This window comes from Podarcis vaucheri, assembly GCF_965113315.1.
Source record: "Podarcis vaucheri genome assembly, chromosome: 2".
Taxonomy (NCBI): Eukaryota; Metazoa; Chordata; class Lepidosauria; order Squamata; family Lacertidae; genus Podarcis; species Podarcis vaucheri.
The window spans coordinates 7,916,177-7,932,926 of record NC_138760.1 but is presented as its reverse complement, the minus strand read 5'-3'; the positions used below and the strand labels follow the sequence as shown (position 1 = coordinate 7,932,926).

Sequence of the window (16,750 nt, the reverse complement as noted above, 5' to 3'; positions counted from 1 at the left end):
GCCTTTCATGGCCTGGTAGAAGACTTTATACCCCAACAGCCAGCATATTGCTCCCGCTTATAAGATAATGCAATGAAAAATATGTAATGAAAAATATAATGCAATGACAAATATCTTGTTACCTATTTTTCAGGACAAACAAACCAATAGCTGAGATTGCAAATTATTTATGTGGCAAAACATCATGCAAATTTCATATGGCTTTGTTGTTGTTGTATGTAATGTAACAGACTGATGGCTTTGTCTTGATCTCCTGTCTACAGATTTTCCATGATGTTGCTTATAAAGCTAGGAACCGTAACGACCTTTTAGCTGGGATTGATGAATTTCTAGATCAGGCGACAGTGCTACCACCTGGAGAATGGGATCCATCAATTAGAATTGAGCCACCAAAAAATCTCCCTTCCCAGGTAAATAATGACTTTCTTCTCCAGAGGTCTGGTCAAAGGCCTGGAAACGATGCCTTATGAGGAACGGCTAAGGGAGCTGGGCATGTTTAGCCTGGAGAAGAGGAGGTTAAGGGGTGATATGATAGCCATGTTCAAATATATAAAAGGATGTCACCTAGAGGAGGGAGAAAGGTTGTTTTCTGCTGCTCCAGAGAAGCGGACACGGAGCAATGGATCCAAACTACAAGAAAGAAGATTCCACCTAAACATTAGGAAGAACTTCCTGACAGTAAGAGCTGTTCGACAGTGGAATTTGCTGCCAAGGAGTGTGGTGGAGTCTCCTACTTTGGAGGTCTGTAAGCAGAGGCTTGACAACCATATGTCAGGAGTGCTCTGATGGTGTTTCCTGCTTGGCAGGGGGTTGGACTCGAGGGCCCTTGTGGTCTCTTCCAACTCTAGGATTCTATGATTCTATGATTCTATGATTCTCCGGTACACTAGAACACGATGGCTGTGTTTTTGGAAGCGATGCCTTTGTACTCCATAGGGTGGTCCTTTGATTAGATGGACAGCGTTAATAGTGTAATCAAAACCATGTTACATTTTAAGCCTTTCTACCTGTTTGTCCATACTAGGGCCCTGAAGCAGAGTCTGTTCAGCCTTTTTGGAACATTGAACTATAGGGGAAAGGCCCCTGTTGTCTCTCATATGCTATTGCACATGACGTACAGGATTTGGCTTTTGGTACCTTTGTTGTAAACATCATTTTTTGAGAGTTTGTCCCATGGAAACAAATGACTTGCTGCAGGCTGAAACAAAAGTGAAATAATATGGGTGGGGCTTTTTTTCTGTCCACCATGAACTGAAATAATTGAGAACATCTGGCTTTGTCTAACCCTTTTGTCAAGAAGGAGTTGTACTATCTGTGACCTGCCAAGCTGAACGCAGCTCACCAGCCATGTAGCCTGTTAGAGGCTCCTCCTCCTCCTCCTCCTCCTCCTCCTCCTCCTCCTCCTCCTCCTCTTCTTCTTCTTCTTCTTCTTCTTCTTCTTCATCCTTGACTGTCTAGACCAGGCTTCCTCAACATTGGCCCTCCAGATGTTTTGAGACTACAATTCCCAGCATCCCTGACCACTGCTCCTGCCAACTAGGGACCATGGGAGTTGTAGGCCAAAAACATCTGGAGGGCCGAGGTTGAGGAAGCCTGGTCTAGACTGCTAATGCACTTTTCAGAGCAGAATACACTGAGTTGAGTTGGAGTGTTCACCTATTATGGTGGAAGAATGTGGCTGACTTGGCTCACATTTGTAGTCTTTTGTTGCAAATTTGCAACTCCATCACCCATATATAGCTTTAAATGATTTCAGTCATTTTCCCTTGCTGCCCTTTTGCCTAGAACCCCATCTCATTTCCTTCTTTCAAATTCCACCCTACAGAAATTATGCACAAAGATAATGAACCCGTTGGGTGATTGCTTCAGTGTCAGGACAGAGGACAGTCTGCCATAAATATAGCATGCCTTCATAGGCAGAACACTGATTGACTCAATCCACTGTCTATTGCTTCTTTCTTTCAAGCCCAAATGCTGTTTTCATGTCTGGATTGGCTCCAGTTACTTTCACACAGTTAACGAACTCTTCCTTGATTCCTTGGATAGAAATTAATGGGATTGTTCATAATGTTCTCACTTTATTAGGAAAAGAGAAAGTTACAGGGAACACCAGGAGCCGCTAGTGGAAGCATTAGCCAAGAGGACGCAGAAGATGATCATGGTGGGCCAGAACTCCAGCGAACGGGAAGGTATGTTCTAGGTGCCTCAAATGGCTTCTGCTAAAGGCCACCTTCCCTCTTCCATAGCACTAGAGCTTGCAGAGTGTTTATCGTCATCCAACAAAATTGGCAGTAGATTCAAGGCAGACAAAATAAACCACAATTCTTCACACAACAGGTAATTTAAAGTATGACCTTCACTGCCACACAAGTTGGTGATACACAAGTACAACTTCTGTTTTTGAAACATTGGTCCAGGTGGCTTTCATAGCATGGAGGGCCCTAGTCAGAAGGCTAGTTAGAAGTATGAAGTGACCCAGCAGTAAACCTCATTACTTTTTTATAGTGGAGATTCAGAAGTCCGAATGATTCTAGCAAGTGCAGATTCCCATTTATAAGTAATGCCCAAATTAGCCACAATTCAGGCTGTCGTTTTGTGAATTGGTCATCTGGTTCCCTATAGACAACAATTTTATAGAGGATCAAGGTGGTGTGATGAAGATATCATCCTCCACTATCTGCATGTGTGTGCATGTGAAAACACACCCACACCCACACCTTTCACCCCACACTCATTTGGGGTGAAATAAGATTTTTGCAGAACCTGACATGATAATTGGATGAGCACGACTAACACTACAATCATACCACTATCAACTATGCCTCTGTCTCTCTTTTGTTAACTCCCCTGTGGAAATCAAATGATGTGTCTGCCCACCTTTTTCTTGTTGATCTCCCTATATTTTCTTTGCAGGCTGTTTGGTGGCTTGATCTTGGATGTGAAACGGAAGGTTCCTTGGTACTGGAGCGACTATAAAGATGCTATGAGTTTGCAGTGCTTAGCTTCCTTCCTCTTCCTGTACTGTGCCTGCATGTCTCCTGTGATCACCTTTGGGGGGTTGCTTGGAGAAGCAACAGAGGGAGAAATAGTAAGAAAGTTCCCCCCTCTCCTTTCATGTGTTATGAATAATTCCTAGGTAGCATTGCAAAAAAGCAGCAAGCATTTAACTTAACTGCTGCTCTTCTACATTTCAGGTTTGTGTGCTGTTCAGCATTAATAGAGCCATTGTTTTTATCTCACTGTGACAGACTTCATCACTCAGTTTGTGTGGCCAGTGACACATCTCTGAAGTTATGGAATTTTAAACCCCCAGGAGAATGTGGCCTTCAGATGTTCATTTTTTTACAGAAGACACATTCTCCATAATCTCTTTTAGAACAGAGGGTGAGGGTATGTACTTAGGATTCCTCACCTTAACAGATGGCCTCTGAACACTTTTCAACCATGCTTTGTATTCAGTCAGAAAATGCTCAGTGGTTGGACTTCCTTTTTATTTGATTTACTAGACTTATAGACAGAATGCAAGACTTAAAGGACATTCATGAGTCTGAATATAAATTAAAGGGTGACAGCTATTTGGGAGTAAGTTGATCCATAATAATAAGGAGTGTGAGAAATAACCTGCCACTGCAGAAAGCAGAGGCTAAGGGCTATTGAACCTGAACACTGGTGTCATTTGAAATTGCTTCCTGAGCTATCTATCTCCACACAATTAGCCTGTTTGTAGGGAAAGGGTGATTTTTCTTTATACTGCTGCACCTCCCCCACTCACCACAAACTCTGCCAAAAGGAATACGTGGTGGTGGTGAGACAATCAAGCAATCATTGCAAAGAGAATGCTGAAGAAGCCAAAACATGGAGGCTGTTCTATAGGTATCAGAATCTCTGAAAGTTCTAATTTCGCCTCCGCTGTAGAATTTGTAGTTAGTTAGGTGAGCTGAATGGACCAATAGTCTGACTCAACATGGCCACCCTTCTGTTTTTACCTGTTCACACCTGCAGAGTGCAATAGAATCCTTGCTTGGAGCCTCAATGACTGGGGTGGTGTATTCCCTCTTTGCTGGTCAGCCTCTCACCATCTTGGGAAGTACTGGGCCGGTACTGGTCTTCGAGAAGATTTTATTCAAATTCTGCAAGTAAGGCTGTGTGCTCTCTTAAGGGGCAAACAATTTTTATAGTTTGAAAAAAGGATGTGGAAGAGAGACAGAGACAGACAGAGACAGAGAGAGGGCGGTCGGTCTGTCGGTCTGGTGAATGGACCTAATGTTTCTCCCCTTACCCCACTTCCCTGCTTTGGTGTGATCTGGGGCTAATCGTGATGCATAGCAAGCCGGGGGGGGGGGATGGAAAATGGCAACCTGCCATGATTTTGCTACTCATGATTTGCTATGTTGTTTCCTAAGTTTTATGTTGTGAATTGCCCTGATATCTGTGAATGAATTTAATAAAATACCAAAAATAATAAAAATAACTGGAGAGGGACAATGCCCCCCTCCTCTTTACTCTCACAGAAATGGTTGAATGCCATCAACCAAGATGCTGAACTTTGGAAGTTCAATTATTCAATTAAATTAATTTGTTTCCAGTCCTTCATCACACAATGTGGTCCACATCCAGTGGAAAAGACACATGCGGAGAGCCCTACCCACATGGCGTTGGGCCTCTAAACTTTAAAAAAGTGGCAGAAGATAAAGCGATGATATCTGCGATTAAAAGGGTTCATTGTGGCTGGAGATAATATTTATTACTGTGTGTAATCAATAGTCGAATTCAACTGGACTTAACCGTTCAGGGGTCCTTTACCTTTACCGTACAAGGATGGTAGAGTTTGGCCACAAAGCAAAACAGAGTCAATAGCATTTTAGGATCATTTACTTAACTCTATATTGCATTGCAGCTTTTTTCTGTTCTGATTATGGGTTTGAATTAAATACGTTCTGCAATGGAGAGAGTCTAAATTGGTCTTCTTCTTTTTTTTTGCAGAGACTATGACCTAAATTATCTCTCTCTACGAACTTCCATTGGCCTGTGGACTACATTCATGTGCGTCCTCCTTGTAGCAACTGATGCCAGCTGCCTTGTGTGCCACATAACTCGCTTTACAGAAGAAGCGTTTGCCTCTTTGATCTGCATCATTTTCATCTTTGAGTCTCTAGAGAAACTGATTCAGTTGGGGAAAACCTACCCATTTCATATGCACACGGATCTTGATCAACTGAGCTTGTATTAGTGAGTTACTGTTGCTCTTCTTGTTTAAATGTAGCCTATTGATTTTTCTTTCGGTTTGTTTGAATTCACTGAGTGCTCTGAGAATGTCTGATGCACAGAACTGGGAAGCAAAGGAATTCCCCCCTCATTCCAGCAATGGTTAAGCAAATACTAGTGCATGATAGATTCACTGAAATGACACGCCATAATAAAAATACATCTAGGTATATCAGTCCATTCATATATTGGAGGCAGTGGAGGAAATAATTTTAGTTGGATGGAGCTCATTTAGTGAAGAAGATAACAGGGGTCATTCAAAGGATTTTTATGCTGTACAGTGTATACACATATACACAGACTCACACTTTCTCTCTCTGGTATGGATATTGGGATTTTCAATTTATAAAGGTTAATTTATAAGCATTTTGGGCACCTATTAGCCATGGCCCATACTGTAGCATAGGGTGCATTCCTTGACCTATTTCTCAAGGGGGTTGCTGTGTGTGCTGTTTATTTAATGGTTGTTATATCTGCCAGCACATCTGTTCCAGGTGCAGCCTGCTGCAGCTGCTTGTTGTTGTTGTTGTTATTTTCATACCCGCCCATCTAGCTGGGTTGCCCCAGCCACTCTGTGCTGCTTCCAACAAATATAAAAACACAATAAAACATCAAACATTAAAAGCTTTCCGATACAGGGCTGCCTTCAGATGTCTTCTAACAGTTGTATAGTTATTTATTTCCTTGACATCTGATGGGAGGGTGTTCCACAGGGCGGGTACCACTACTGAGAAGGCCCTCTGTCTGGTTCCCTGTAAACTCACTTCTCACAGTGAGGGAACCGCCAGAAGGCCCTCGGAGCTGGACCTCAGTGTCCGGGCTGAATGATGGGGGTGGAGACACTCCTTCAGGTATACTGGGCCAAGGCTGTTTAAGGCTTTAAAAGTCAGCACCAACACTTTGAATTGTGCTACCCATACTGTGGCATAGGATGCATTCCTCAAGCTATTTCTCAAGGGTGTTCTTGTGTGTCCCATTTATTTACTGATTGTTATACCTGCTAGCCCCTTCATGGATCACTGCCTTGCCGTGGCGAAGGGGCTTGAAGAACTCAGAGAAGCTATGAACTACGCCGAGCAGGGCACCCAAGATGAACAGGTCATAGTGGAGAGTTTTGACCAAACGTGATCCACCTGGAGTAGGAACCAGCAAGCCACTCCAGTATCCCTGCCAAGAAAACTCCATGGACAAAGACAACAGGCATATAAAAGTTATGACACTGGAAGATGAGCCCCTCAGGTCGGAAGGTGTCCAACATGCTACTGGGGAAGAGCGGAGGACAAGTACAAGTAGATCCAGAGCTGATGAAGCGGCTGGGCCAAAGCCGAAAGGACGCTCAGTTGTGGATATGCATGGAAGCGAAAGGAAAGTCCAATGCTGTAAAGAAAAATATTGCATAGGAACCTGGAATGTAAGAACCATGAACCTGGGTAAGTTGGATGTGGTCAAAAATGAGATGGCAAGAATAGATATTGACATCCTGGGCATCAGTGAGCTAAAATGGACGGGAATGGGCGAATTCAGTTCGGATGACTATCATATCTACTACTGTGGGCAAGAAACCCGTAAGAGAAATGGAGTGGCCCTCATAGTCAACAAAAGAGTGGCGAAAGCTGTACTGGGATGCAGTCTCAAAAATGATAGAATGATCTCGATACGAATCCAAGGCAGACCTTTTAACATCACAGTAATCCAAGTTTATGCACCAACTACTGGTGCTGAAGAAACTGAAATTGACCAATTCTATGAAGACTTACAAGACCTTATAGAAGTGACACCAAAGAAGGATGTTCTGCTCATTATAGGGGATTGGAATGCTAAAGTAGGGAATCAAGAGATAAAAGGAACAACTGGCAAGTTTGGCCTTGGAGATCAAAATGAAGCAGGGCAAAGGCTAATAGAGTTCTGTCAAGAGAACAAGCTGGTCATCACAAACACGCTTTTCCAACAACACAAGAGACAACTCTACACATGGACATCCCCAGATGGGCAACATCGAAATCAGATTGATTATATTCTCTGCAGCCAAAGATGGAGAAGCTCTATACAGCCAGCAAAAACAAGACCTGGAGCTGACTGTGGCTCAGATCATCAGCTCCTTATAGCAAAATTCAAGCTTAAACTGAAGAAAGTAGGAAAAACCACTGGACAGGTAAGATACAATCTAAACCAAATCCCTTGTGAATACACAGTGGAAGTGAGGAACAGGTTTAAGGATTTAGATTTGCTGGACAGAGTGCCTGAAGAACTATGGGTGGAGGCTCGCAACATTATACAGGAGGCAGCAACTAAAACCATCCCAATGAAAAAGAAATGCAAGAAAGCAAAGTGGTTGTCCAACGAGGCCTTACAAATAGCGGGGGAGAGAAGGCAAGCAAAATGCGAGGGAGATAGTGAAAGATACAGGAAATTGAATGCAGATTTCCAAAGAATAGCAAGGAGAGACAAGAAGGCCTTCTTAAACGAGCAATGCAAAGAAATAGAGGAAAGCAACAGAATGGGAAGAACCAGAGATCTGTTCAAGAAAATCGGAAATATGAAAGGAACATTTCGTACAAAGATTACCATAATAAAGGACAAAAGTGGTAAAGATCTAACTGAAGCAGAAGACATCAAGAAGAGGTGGCAAGAATACACAGAGGAATTATACCAGAAAGATATGGATGTCTTGTACACCCCAGGTAGTGTGGTTGCTGACCTTGAGCCAGACATCCTGGAGAGTGAAGTCAAATGGGCCTTAGAAAGCACTGCAAATAACAAGGCCAGTGGAAGTGATGGTATTCCAGCTGAACTGTTTAAAATTTTAAAAGATGATGCTGTTAAGGTGCTACACTCAATATGCCAGCAAGTTTGGAAAACTCAGCAGTGGCCAGAGGATTGGAGAAGATCAGTCTACATCCCAATCCCAAAGAAAGGCAGTGCCAAAGAATGCTCCAACTACCGCACAATTTCACTCATTTCACATGCTAGCAAGGTTATGCTTAAAATTCTACAAGGAAGGCTCAAGCAGTATGTGGACCGAGAACTCCCAGAAGTGCAAGCTGGATTTAGAAGAGGCAGAGGAACCAGAGACCAAATTGCAAACATGCACTGGATTATGGAGAAAGCTAGAGAGTTCCAGAAAGACATCTACTTCTGCTTCATTGACTATGCAAAAGCCTTTGACTGTGTTGACCACAGCAAACTATGGCAAGTTCTTAAAGAAATGGGAGTGCCTGATCACCTCATCTGCCTCCTGAGAAATCTCTATGTGGGACAAGAAGCTACAGTTAGAACTGGATATGGAACAACTGATTGGTTCCAAATTGGGAAAGGAGTACGGCAAGGCTGTATATTGTCTCCCTGCTTATTTAACTTATATGCAGAATTCATCATGCGAAAGGCTGGGCTGGATGAATCCCAAGCCGGAATTATGATTGCCGGAAGAAATATCAACAACCTCAGATATGCAGATGACACAACCTTGATGGCAGAAAGTGAAGAGGAATTAAAGAACCTTTTAATGAGGGTGAAAGAGGAGAGCGCAAAATATGGTCTGAAGCTCAACATCAAAAAAACAAAGATCATGGCCACTGAGCCCATCACCTCCTGGCAAATAGATGGGGAAGAAATGGAGGCAGTGAGAGATTTTACTTTCTTGGGCTCCATGATCAGTGCAGATGGTGACAGCAGTCACGAAATTAAAAGACGCCTGCTCCTTGGGAGAAAGGCGATGGCAAACCTAGACAACATCTTAAAAAGCAGAGACATCACCTTGCCAACAAAGGTCCGTATAGTAAAAGCCATGGTTTTCCCAGTAGTGATGTATGGAAGTGAGAGCTGGACCATAAAGAAGGCTGATCGCCGAAGAATTGATGCTTTTGAATTATGGTGCTGGAGGAGACTCTTGAGAGTCCCGTGGACTGCAAGAAGATCAAACCTCTCCATTCTGAAGGAAATCAGCCCTGAGCGCTCACTGGAAGGACAGATCGTGAAGCTGAGGCTCCAATACTTTGGCCACCTCATGAGAAGAGAAGACTCCCTGGAAAAGACCCTGATGTTGGGAAAGATGGAGGGCACAAGGAGAAGGGGACGACAGAGAATGAGATGGTTGGATGGTGTTCTTGAAGCTACTAGCATGAGTTTGATCAAACTGCGGGAGGCAGTGGAGGACAGAAGTGCCTGGCGTGCTCTGGTCCATGGGGTCACGAAGAGTCGGACATGACTAAACGACTAAACAACAACAATAATACCTGCTAGCACTTCTGTTGCAGGTGGAGTCTGCAGGGAGAATCAAGAAAGTGAAACTAGAGTTCAGACAGGGAATTAGGACCATGGACAGCTCCAAATTCTGGCTGCATATAGGCAGCAGCCATTACCAGGCAGACTAGAATATTGCTCTAGCAATGGTCTGGAGCTAACTGAAGCTTCGTACAGTGGACACGCGGGTTACGATTCGGCGCTTATGCACATGCGCAAAGTGCGATTTAGTGCTTCTGTGCATGCGCGAAACCCGGAGGTAACCCGTTCCGGTACTTCCGGGTTTCGGCGGTCCATAACCCCAAAAAACGCAAGCTGAAGCGTCTGTTACCCAAGGTATGACTGTACTAATGAGGAACTACTGGTTTGTAAAGTGGTCACGTGATCCATCCAGGCATGGAAGTAAAGTCGAAGAGGGAAGGCAGGGCCACCATTTCAGGCCATGTAGTTAAAAGCAGCTCTGTTGAGTTTCTCCTCTCATGAAGGAATGGGGCAGAACAAAGTCTCAATTGTGGGAATGATTCCCAAGTAAATGTTTTCCGAATGGAGGTGCTTACCACAAATGGAACAATATGGTTTTTGTGTTTTTCCCCACTCCATCCCAAATGGATATGCCATTTTGCTTTGGGATGTAAACAAGGCTGTCTTTTGAGACATTCTCAGTGTGCATTATTAACCCTTTCCTTTGCCTGTCAGCTGCAGGTGTTCAGCCCCAGCGAATCCCAGCAATGAGACCCTGAAGTACTGGAAAGAAAACAACATCATTCCTTCAGCCGTCACATGGGCTAATCTCACAGTCTCCGTAAGTCTCTGGTCTTTGCACTCCCCCCCCCCCACTGGAGATGGGTTGACGTCTGTAGCACAGCATTACCAATGGATTAGATCAGAATTTATTAAACCAATAATATTAGCACTTACTTTTTTACAGGTGTACCCTTAAAGTTCTTGTCTACAATTACTATGATCCTGCCTTTCCTCAAAGGAACTTCATGGCTGTGTTCTGATTTGAAATTAGGCTTCTCTGATCCTTGTCTGACACTCCCACTAATGCACTACATCAGGCACCCCCAACCTTCGGCCCTCCAGATGTTTTGGACTACAGTTCCCATCATCCCTGACCACTGGCCTTGTTAGCTAGGATCATGGGAGTTGTAGGCCAAAACATCTGGAGGGGATGCTTGCACTACATTAGCTTTCAGTGGGTTGCAGCAGAACTGTTGTAGTAAAATATGTACAGTGGTACCTCGGTTTACGAACTTAATCCGTTCCGGAAGTCTGTTCTTAAACCGAAACCATTCTTAGACCACGATGCACTTTCCCTAATGAGGCCTCCCACCGCCAGTGCCCTTCCACCGTTCGGATTCCTTTCTTAGACCGAGGTAAAGTTTGCAAACTGGGACACTACTTCTGGTTTTGAGGAGTTCGTAAACTGAATCGTTCGTAAACAGGACTTAAACTGAGGTACCACTGTATTTGCAAAAAGAAAATATGGAAACATAGCATTTTAAAAATCAAAAGCATGTTCCTTCATTGCTGGAGAAGAACTGTTTGAGAAAATAATGGTTTTGGCTTTTTGTTCACATATTACTGACAAGCCAATTAAGTTTGATGAACTGCTGACAGAACCTGTCTGAACCTTGTTTAAGCCACTGTTTTATTTATTTGTTTCAACAATTTCCAACCTATGTTAGTCAGTTTGGTTTATTGTGTTTAGCAAGCAGCCTTTACACACATAAAATAATAATAACAACAACAGGGATACTGCTACTAATAATGATTTACATTTCTACTCCCTGACCCCTAATGGATAAATCACTTCCCGTCCCCCCCCTCAAGTTTTGTTACACAAATCTGTAAAGCCTTAACAAGAAATTTAAATGTTCTAAAGGATATACAGTGGTACTTCAGGTTACATATGCTTCAGGTTACATACACTTCAGGTTACAGACTCTGCTAACCCAGAAATATTACTTCGGGTTAAGAACTTTGCTTCAGGATGAGAACAGAAATCGTGCAGCGGCAGCGCAGTGGCAGCAGGAGGCCCCATTAGCTAAAGTGGTGCTTCAGGTTAAGAACAGTTCCAGGTTAAGAACGGATCTCCAGAACGAATTAAGTACATAACCTGAGGTACCACTGTATATCTCTCAACACCTGTCAGCAAAAAACAGGTCTTTGAAAGAGACGACCTTCCCTTCTGTGATCTTGGCAATGGGCATAGCTGTCAACCTTCCCTTTTTTTGCGGGAAATTCCCTTATTTCAGCGCTGTTTCCTGCTGCTTCCTGCTGCTATCCCGGATTGTTAGATATCCCGTAGACTGTCTCCGGGACAGGTGATGCTGCTGATCCCTTATTTTCAAATCTGAAGGTTGACAGCTATGTCAATGGGTGGATGTAATTGTTTCTGAGATCATCATAGAAAGGGCACTCAAGGAGTACATGAGTTATGCTTTCTATTGATACAGAGTTCCAGCCGCAAATTCTATCCTTCTTAGGAACTCCTTTATGTTGGCCATTCCAGTCTGCTAATGGAACGACATTTAGTCTTGCCTGTGTGAAGGCTATCCTCATTTTAACATTTGGTAAATCTACCAGATATCTTGGCAGGGATGGGTGCAATGGGATAAAAGAAGCATACAATTTATTCGATTGACAGATGTTGATCTCAACCACTTGAGATTGCATCTCAGTGTCTCCCAGCCTTTCGAGTATTAATTATTTAGCTCTCTCAAAACACTGCGTCACAAGAAAGGGGTTAGAGAGTCCCAAGTTTGTGGCAGCAAGCTGAATTTCACGTTTCCACAAGTTGGGAGCCTTATCTTCAAAGGTTTTCATGACAGATTCTGATATCTGCTTAAAAAAATAGTTGTTAATCCCAAAAGCAGAGCTAGTCTAGTGGCTTTGGCTTTAATGGGCATTACTCCCAGTTCTGCAGGGAGCAGTGCTATTTTTGTAGAAATGGGGACTGACAGGAGTCTGCGCTAATAATTATTTTGAGCTCTCTGCAGTGAGTCTAAATTGGCCATGGCCCACAGTGGTGCTTCATATAACAACTTTGGCAACGCTCTGGTCTTATAAAGTTCTAAAGTGGGCTGAACCAAGTTGCCCCCTTTTGTATGGTGGAATCATAATAGTCCATTTAAAGTTCTATGAGCTAATAGTGTGCTTGATTGGACCTATGCGGACCATTTGCCTGCTCATACAACAGTTTTAAGGGACGCAGGTAGCGCTGTGGGTTAAACCACAGAGTCTAGGACTTGCCGATCAGAAGGTCGGCGGTTCGAATCCCCGTAACGGGGTGAGTTCCCGTTGCTCAGTCCCAGCTCCTGCCAACCTAGCAGTTCGAAAGCACATCAAAGTGCAAGTAGATAAATAGGCGTTTCCGTGCGCTGCTCTGGTTCGCCAGAAGTGGCTTAGTCATGCTGGCCACATGACCCGGAAGCTGTATGCTGGCTCCCTTGGCTAATAAAACGAGATGAGCGCTGCAACCCCAGAGTCGACCACGTCTGGGCCTAACGATCAGGGGTCCCTTTACCTTTACCTTTACAACAGTTTTAATATTTGGGAAAGGCTCGTCTTTTGAAAGAGCTGTTGTGGGCTACTCTAATGGTTCTCTGGCATCCAGCTTTAATGCTTAGGACGTGTCCACACCAGTGTTCCTTATTATATTTAATGTCCTCACCCCTGCCTTGCCCTTACTTTTTTAAAGTAACTATCTGAACCATGACATACTTGATCATGGCCCAACTTTATCATGGCATTAAATGCCGAACACGTTCTGCATGTTCATGCCTCCACATTTAAGGATTGTGGGCTTGGGATTCTCCCACCCAAGCAATGTTGAATTTGCATAACAGCATCCATGCACACACCCACAGGCTGTTTGCTGAATAGTAGAGTATCACATTTAGCCCAATTGGAGACTTTATTTCAACTTCATTTTGCCCATTCTTACCTGGTAGGGATTGCCAACCTATGCCCACCTTGATTGTTGGACTACAGCTCCCACAATCCTTGGCCCTTGGCAATGATGGTTGAGGATGCGTGGAGTTGGGAGCCCAGCAATCCGGACATCTCCCCCTGCTGCAAGTTTAGTATTCAAGTTGAGCAGCCCTAATTTATTCAAGGGGTCGCGGGTGGCGCTGTAGGTTAAACCACAGAGACTAGGGCTTGCCGATCAGAAGGTTGGCGGTTCGAGTCCCCGTGACGGGGTGAGCTCCGGTTGTTCGGTCCCAGCTCCTGCCCACCTAGCAGTTCGAAAGCACGTCAAGTGCAAGTAGATAAATAGGTACCACTCCAGTGGGAAGGTAAACGGCGTTTCCGTGTGCTGCTCTGGTTCGCCAGAAGCGGCTTAGTCATGCTGGCCACATGACCCAGAAGTTGTACGCTTTCTCCCTCGGCCAATAAAGCGAGATGAGCGCCGCAACCCCAGAGTCGGCCACGACTGGACCTAACGGTCAGGGGTCCCTTTACCTTTACCTTTAATTTATTCAAATGTTCATTGCATCTAATAATCACTGATGTCACCATGCCTGCTGCCTGGGCTTTCTTTTCAATGCTTTCATTACACTTGTTTGTTCAGAAATGCCGGAAGATGCTTGGAGAATTCACAGGACCTTCATGTGGCGTTGATGGCCCTTTCACCCCGGATGTTCAGTTCTGGTGCTGCATTTTGTTTTTTACCACCTTTATCCTGTCGAGTACGCTGAAGAAATTTAAGACCAGTAGCTATTTCCCCAAAAGAGTAAGTAGATAGCAGCAGTGAGCACAGCAAATTCAAACCCTGACAGGTGTATGCTGTCTACCCCGTGTAACAATGACTGGCTGAATGATTTTTCTCTGTTCTGCACAATTACCACACTACCCTGGTCACATGAACAGGCTGGATTATTATTTTTTTGGGGGGGAGGACTTTCTGCTTATCTTCACCTCTACCCTGTGGGGTAAATTAATGCACCTGGCATTTACCACAGGGAGGGCCAAAAGGTGGCCTTGTTTGTGGCCAGCATCTGGAGCAGTGGCAAAGGAGACATTGCTTCTCTCTCTTTCACAATGGCAGAGTACAGAGTTATAGCAGATACAATAAGCAGCAGCAGCAGGTGAGGGTCAGGTATCAGGGAGGGGCAAAGTTAGGGTTGCCATATTACGAAGAGCAAAACAGAGGACACATTTGCCAACTGCTACTTTTAGCTGTGGATCGCTATGGTGACTCTCATTTTACATACCCATGAGAAAGAGGGTGTGTCCTGGAAAAAGGGGGACATGTGACAAAGTGGCAGTGAGGTTGGCATGCTGCAAACAAGCAGGCAGAGCCAATCCAGTGCTCTTGCTTCTGTGTTTGCACCATGATGACCTTGCCACTGCCTCCCCTCCCCTCCTACTTCCTGGTCAACAACAGAAATGTGACTGACAGGAGACCAGGTGAACAGAGGCACCTCACCTCACTATGCCATTTGCTACTGCGTGCAGAGACTTTGGGCTGCATGAAGGAACTAACGAACTAAACGAGACATTTTACTTGCTTGGGTTGTGTGCTCAGCTTTTACCTGCATTTTGAGTTGTAATCTGGATTCAGATAGACAAAGCGTTTTCTGTGAATGTTGCCCCACCTAGGTTACTATTGTAACCTCCCCATCTGCCCTTGCAGTATGTGGCTTGGCCCTCCTGTTTTTAGGGCATTTTTGAGCACCCACCTATTCTTGCCTTCTGCTAACTTATTTAATTATGCATTTTTTAAAAATTTATGCATTTACACCCCACCCGTCTTCCGAGGTGGCGTGCACAATTCTCTGCCTCCTGTGAGATGGGTGAAGCCGAGAGAAAGTGATCATCCAGGGAGCTTCATGGCTGAGTGGGAATTTGAACCCTTCCTCCAAGGTCCCAGTCTGACACTCTAACCACTACACCACAGTGGCTCTCAGACTGCATTGTGTTCTTGCATTAATTTGCAAATAGGATAGTGTGCAAACAGCCCTGCATTGCGGTGAGGCGGCTTAACTCACGGCTTTTTGGCCTGCAGTCCTTTTCAGCCCCTGTCTCAGCCATCTGCATACTAATTAACCTGCTAAGTGCTCTGATAACCAACATATATCCTCTTGCTGAGCCCTCTCTTGTTTTGTTTTGTTTTGCAACAGATTCGTTCAACAGTAGGTGATTTTGCTATTTTCATTACCATTGCTATCATGGTTCTAATTGACTACTTAGTTGGAGTCCCATCACCAAAGCTACATGTTCCCAGGGTCTTCAAGGTAGGTACCTTTCTTTTGATGATAGATTTGATGTGGCTTCTTAAGTGCAACTAACTTTTTGGTGTGGAAAATAAGGGATGTCTATGTGATTGGGGCAGAAGAGGACAGCACCATACCAGGTTCTGTCTGTGTTCTGGAGGAGAATTAATATTTCATAGCTAAATGTGCGAAGGGGAACTGAGGTTTGGGAGTTGTGTTTACTATTTTCAGTGGATGGAGCAGAGAGATGCAGCTAGGTAATTTTAGACTCTGGGCTTAAATGTCTTAGACATCACCAGGATAGTAACGTGTATCACTACACTTACTTCAAAATGTGGTAAGTCATCCCTGCAGTATTCCTATACCTTTTGCTGAGAGGAGTCCTGGACACCTGCTCCAATTGGGCATAGGTAGATTACAGGACAATGAGGCAAGGTGTAGAGTACAGGAGGCGAGAGGAATTCATGGCTTGAAATAAGCAGGTGGGTGTTTAAAAGCAGAGTGGGAAGCAGAAAGATATAATAATAATAATAATAATAATAATAATAATAATAATAATAATAAAATTTATTTATACCCCGCACTCCCCAGCCAAGACAGGGCTCAGGGCGGCTAACAACCGATATAAAAACAAGTTGATTGAAAGACAACTAAAAAACAAGATTAAAATACAACATTTAAATGCGGCCTCATCACAGGAGGAGAAAGGAAAAAAGAAAGAGGGGGAGGGAATCAAATTGATTTCAAGCCAAAGGCCAGGCAGAACAACTCTGTCTTAAGACCCTGCAGAAAGAAATCAGATCCTGCAGGGCCCTGGTCTCATGAGACAGAGCGTTCCACCAGGCCGGAGCCAGTGTTGAAAAAGCCCTGGCTCTGGTTGAGGCTAATCTAACTTCCTTAGGGCCCGGGACCTCTAGGGTGTTACTATATAAGGACCCTGAGGTCCTCCGTGGGGCATACCGGGAGAGGCGGTCCCATAGGTACAAGGGTCCTAGGCCTGGAAGCAGAAAGATGAAAGCACT

The 16,750-nt window shown here is 44.2% G+C and overlaps 1 protein-coding gene across 3 annotated transcripts in view; it reads left to right on the top strand.

Moving 5' to 3' along the window:
* The window catches only part of SLC4A8 (solute carrier family 4 member 8), a 70,599-nt gene that overhangs the window by 40,636 nt on the left and 13,213 nt on the right, over positions 1 to 16,750 (top strand). For all 3 annotated transcript variants that reach the window (XR_014214997.1, XM_082205483.1, XM_082205484.1), the window contains exons 10-17: positions 264 to 410; positions 2,086 to 2,189; positions 2,914 to 3,088; positions 4,003 to 4,136; positions 4,984 to 5,229; positions 10,201 to 10,306; positions 14,084 to 14,245; positions 15,636 to 15,749. Coding sequence is in view for 2 of the 3 variants with exons in the window: in XM_082205483.1 (XP_082061609.1) it covers positions 264 to 410; positions 2,086 to 2,189; positions 2,914 to 3,088; positions 4,003 to 4,136; positions 4,984 to 5,229; positions 10,201 to 10,306; positions 14,084 to 14,245; positions 15,636 to 15,749 (1,188 nt within the window). In the remaining variant the exon portion in view is untranslated. The remainder of the gene's footprint in view (positions 1 to 263; positions 411 to 2,085; positions 2,190 to 2,913; positions 3,089 to 4,002; positions 4,137 to 4,983; positions 5,230 to 10,200; positions 10,307 to 14,083; positions 14,246 to 15,635; positions 15,750 to 16,750) is intronic.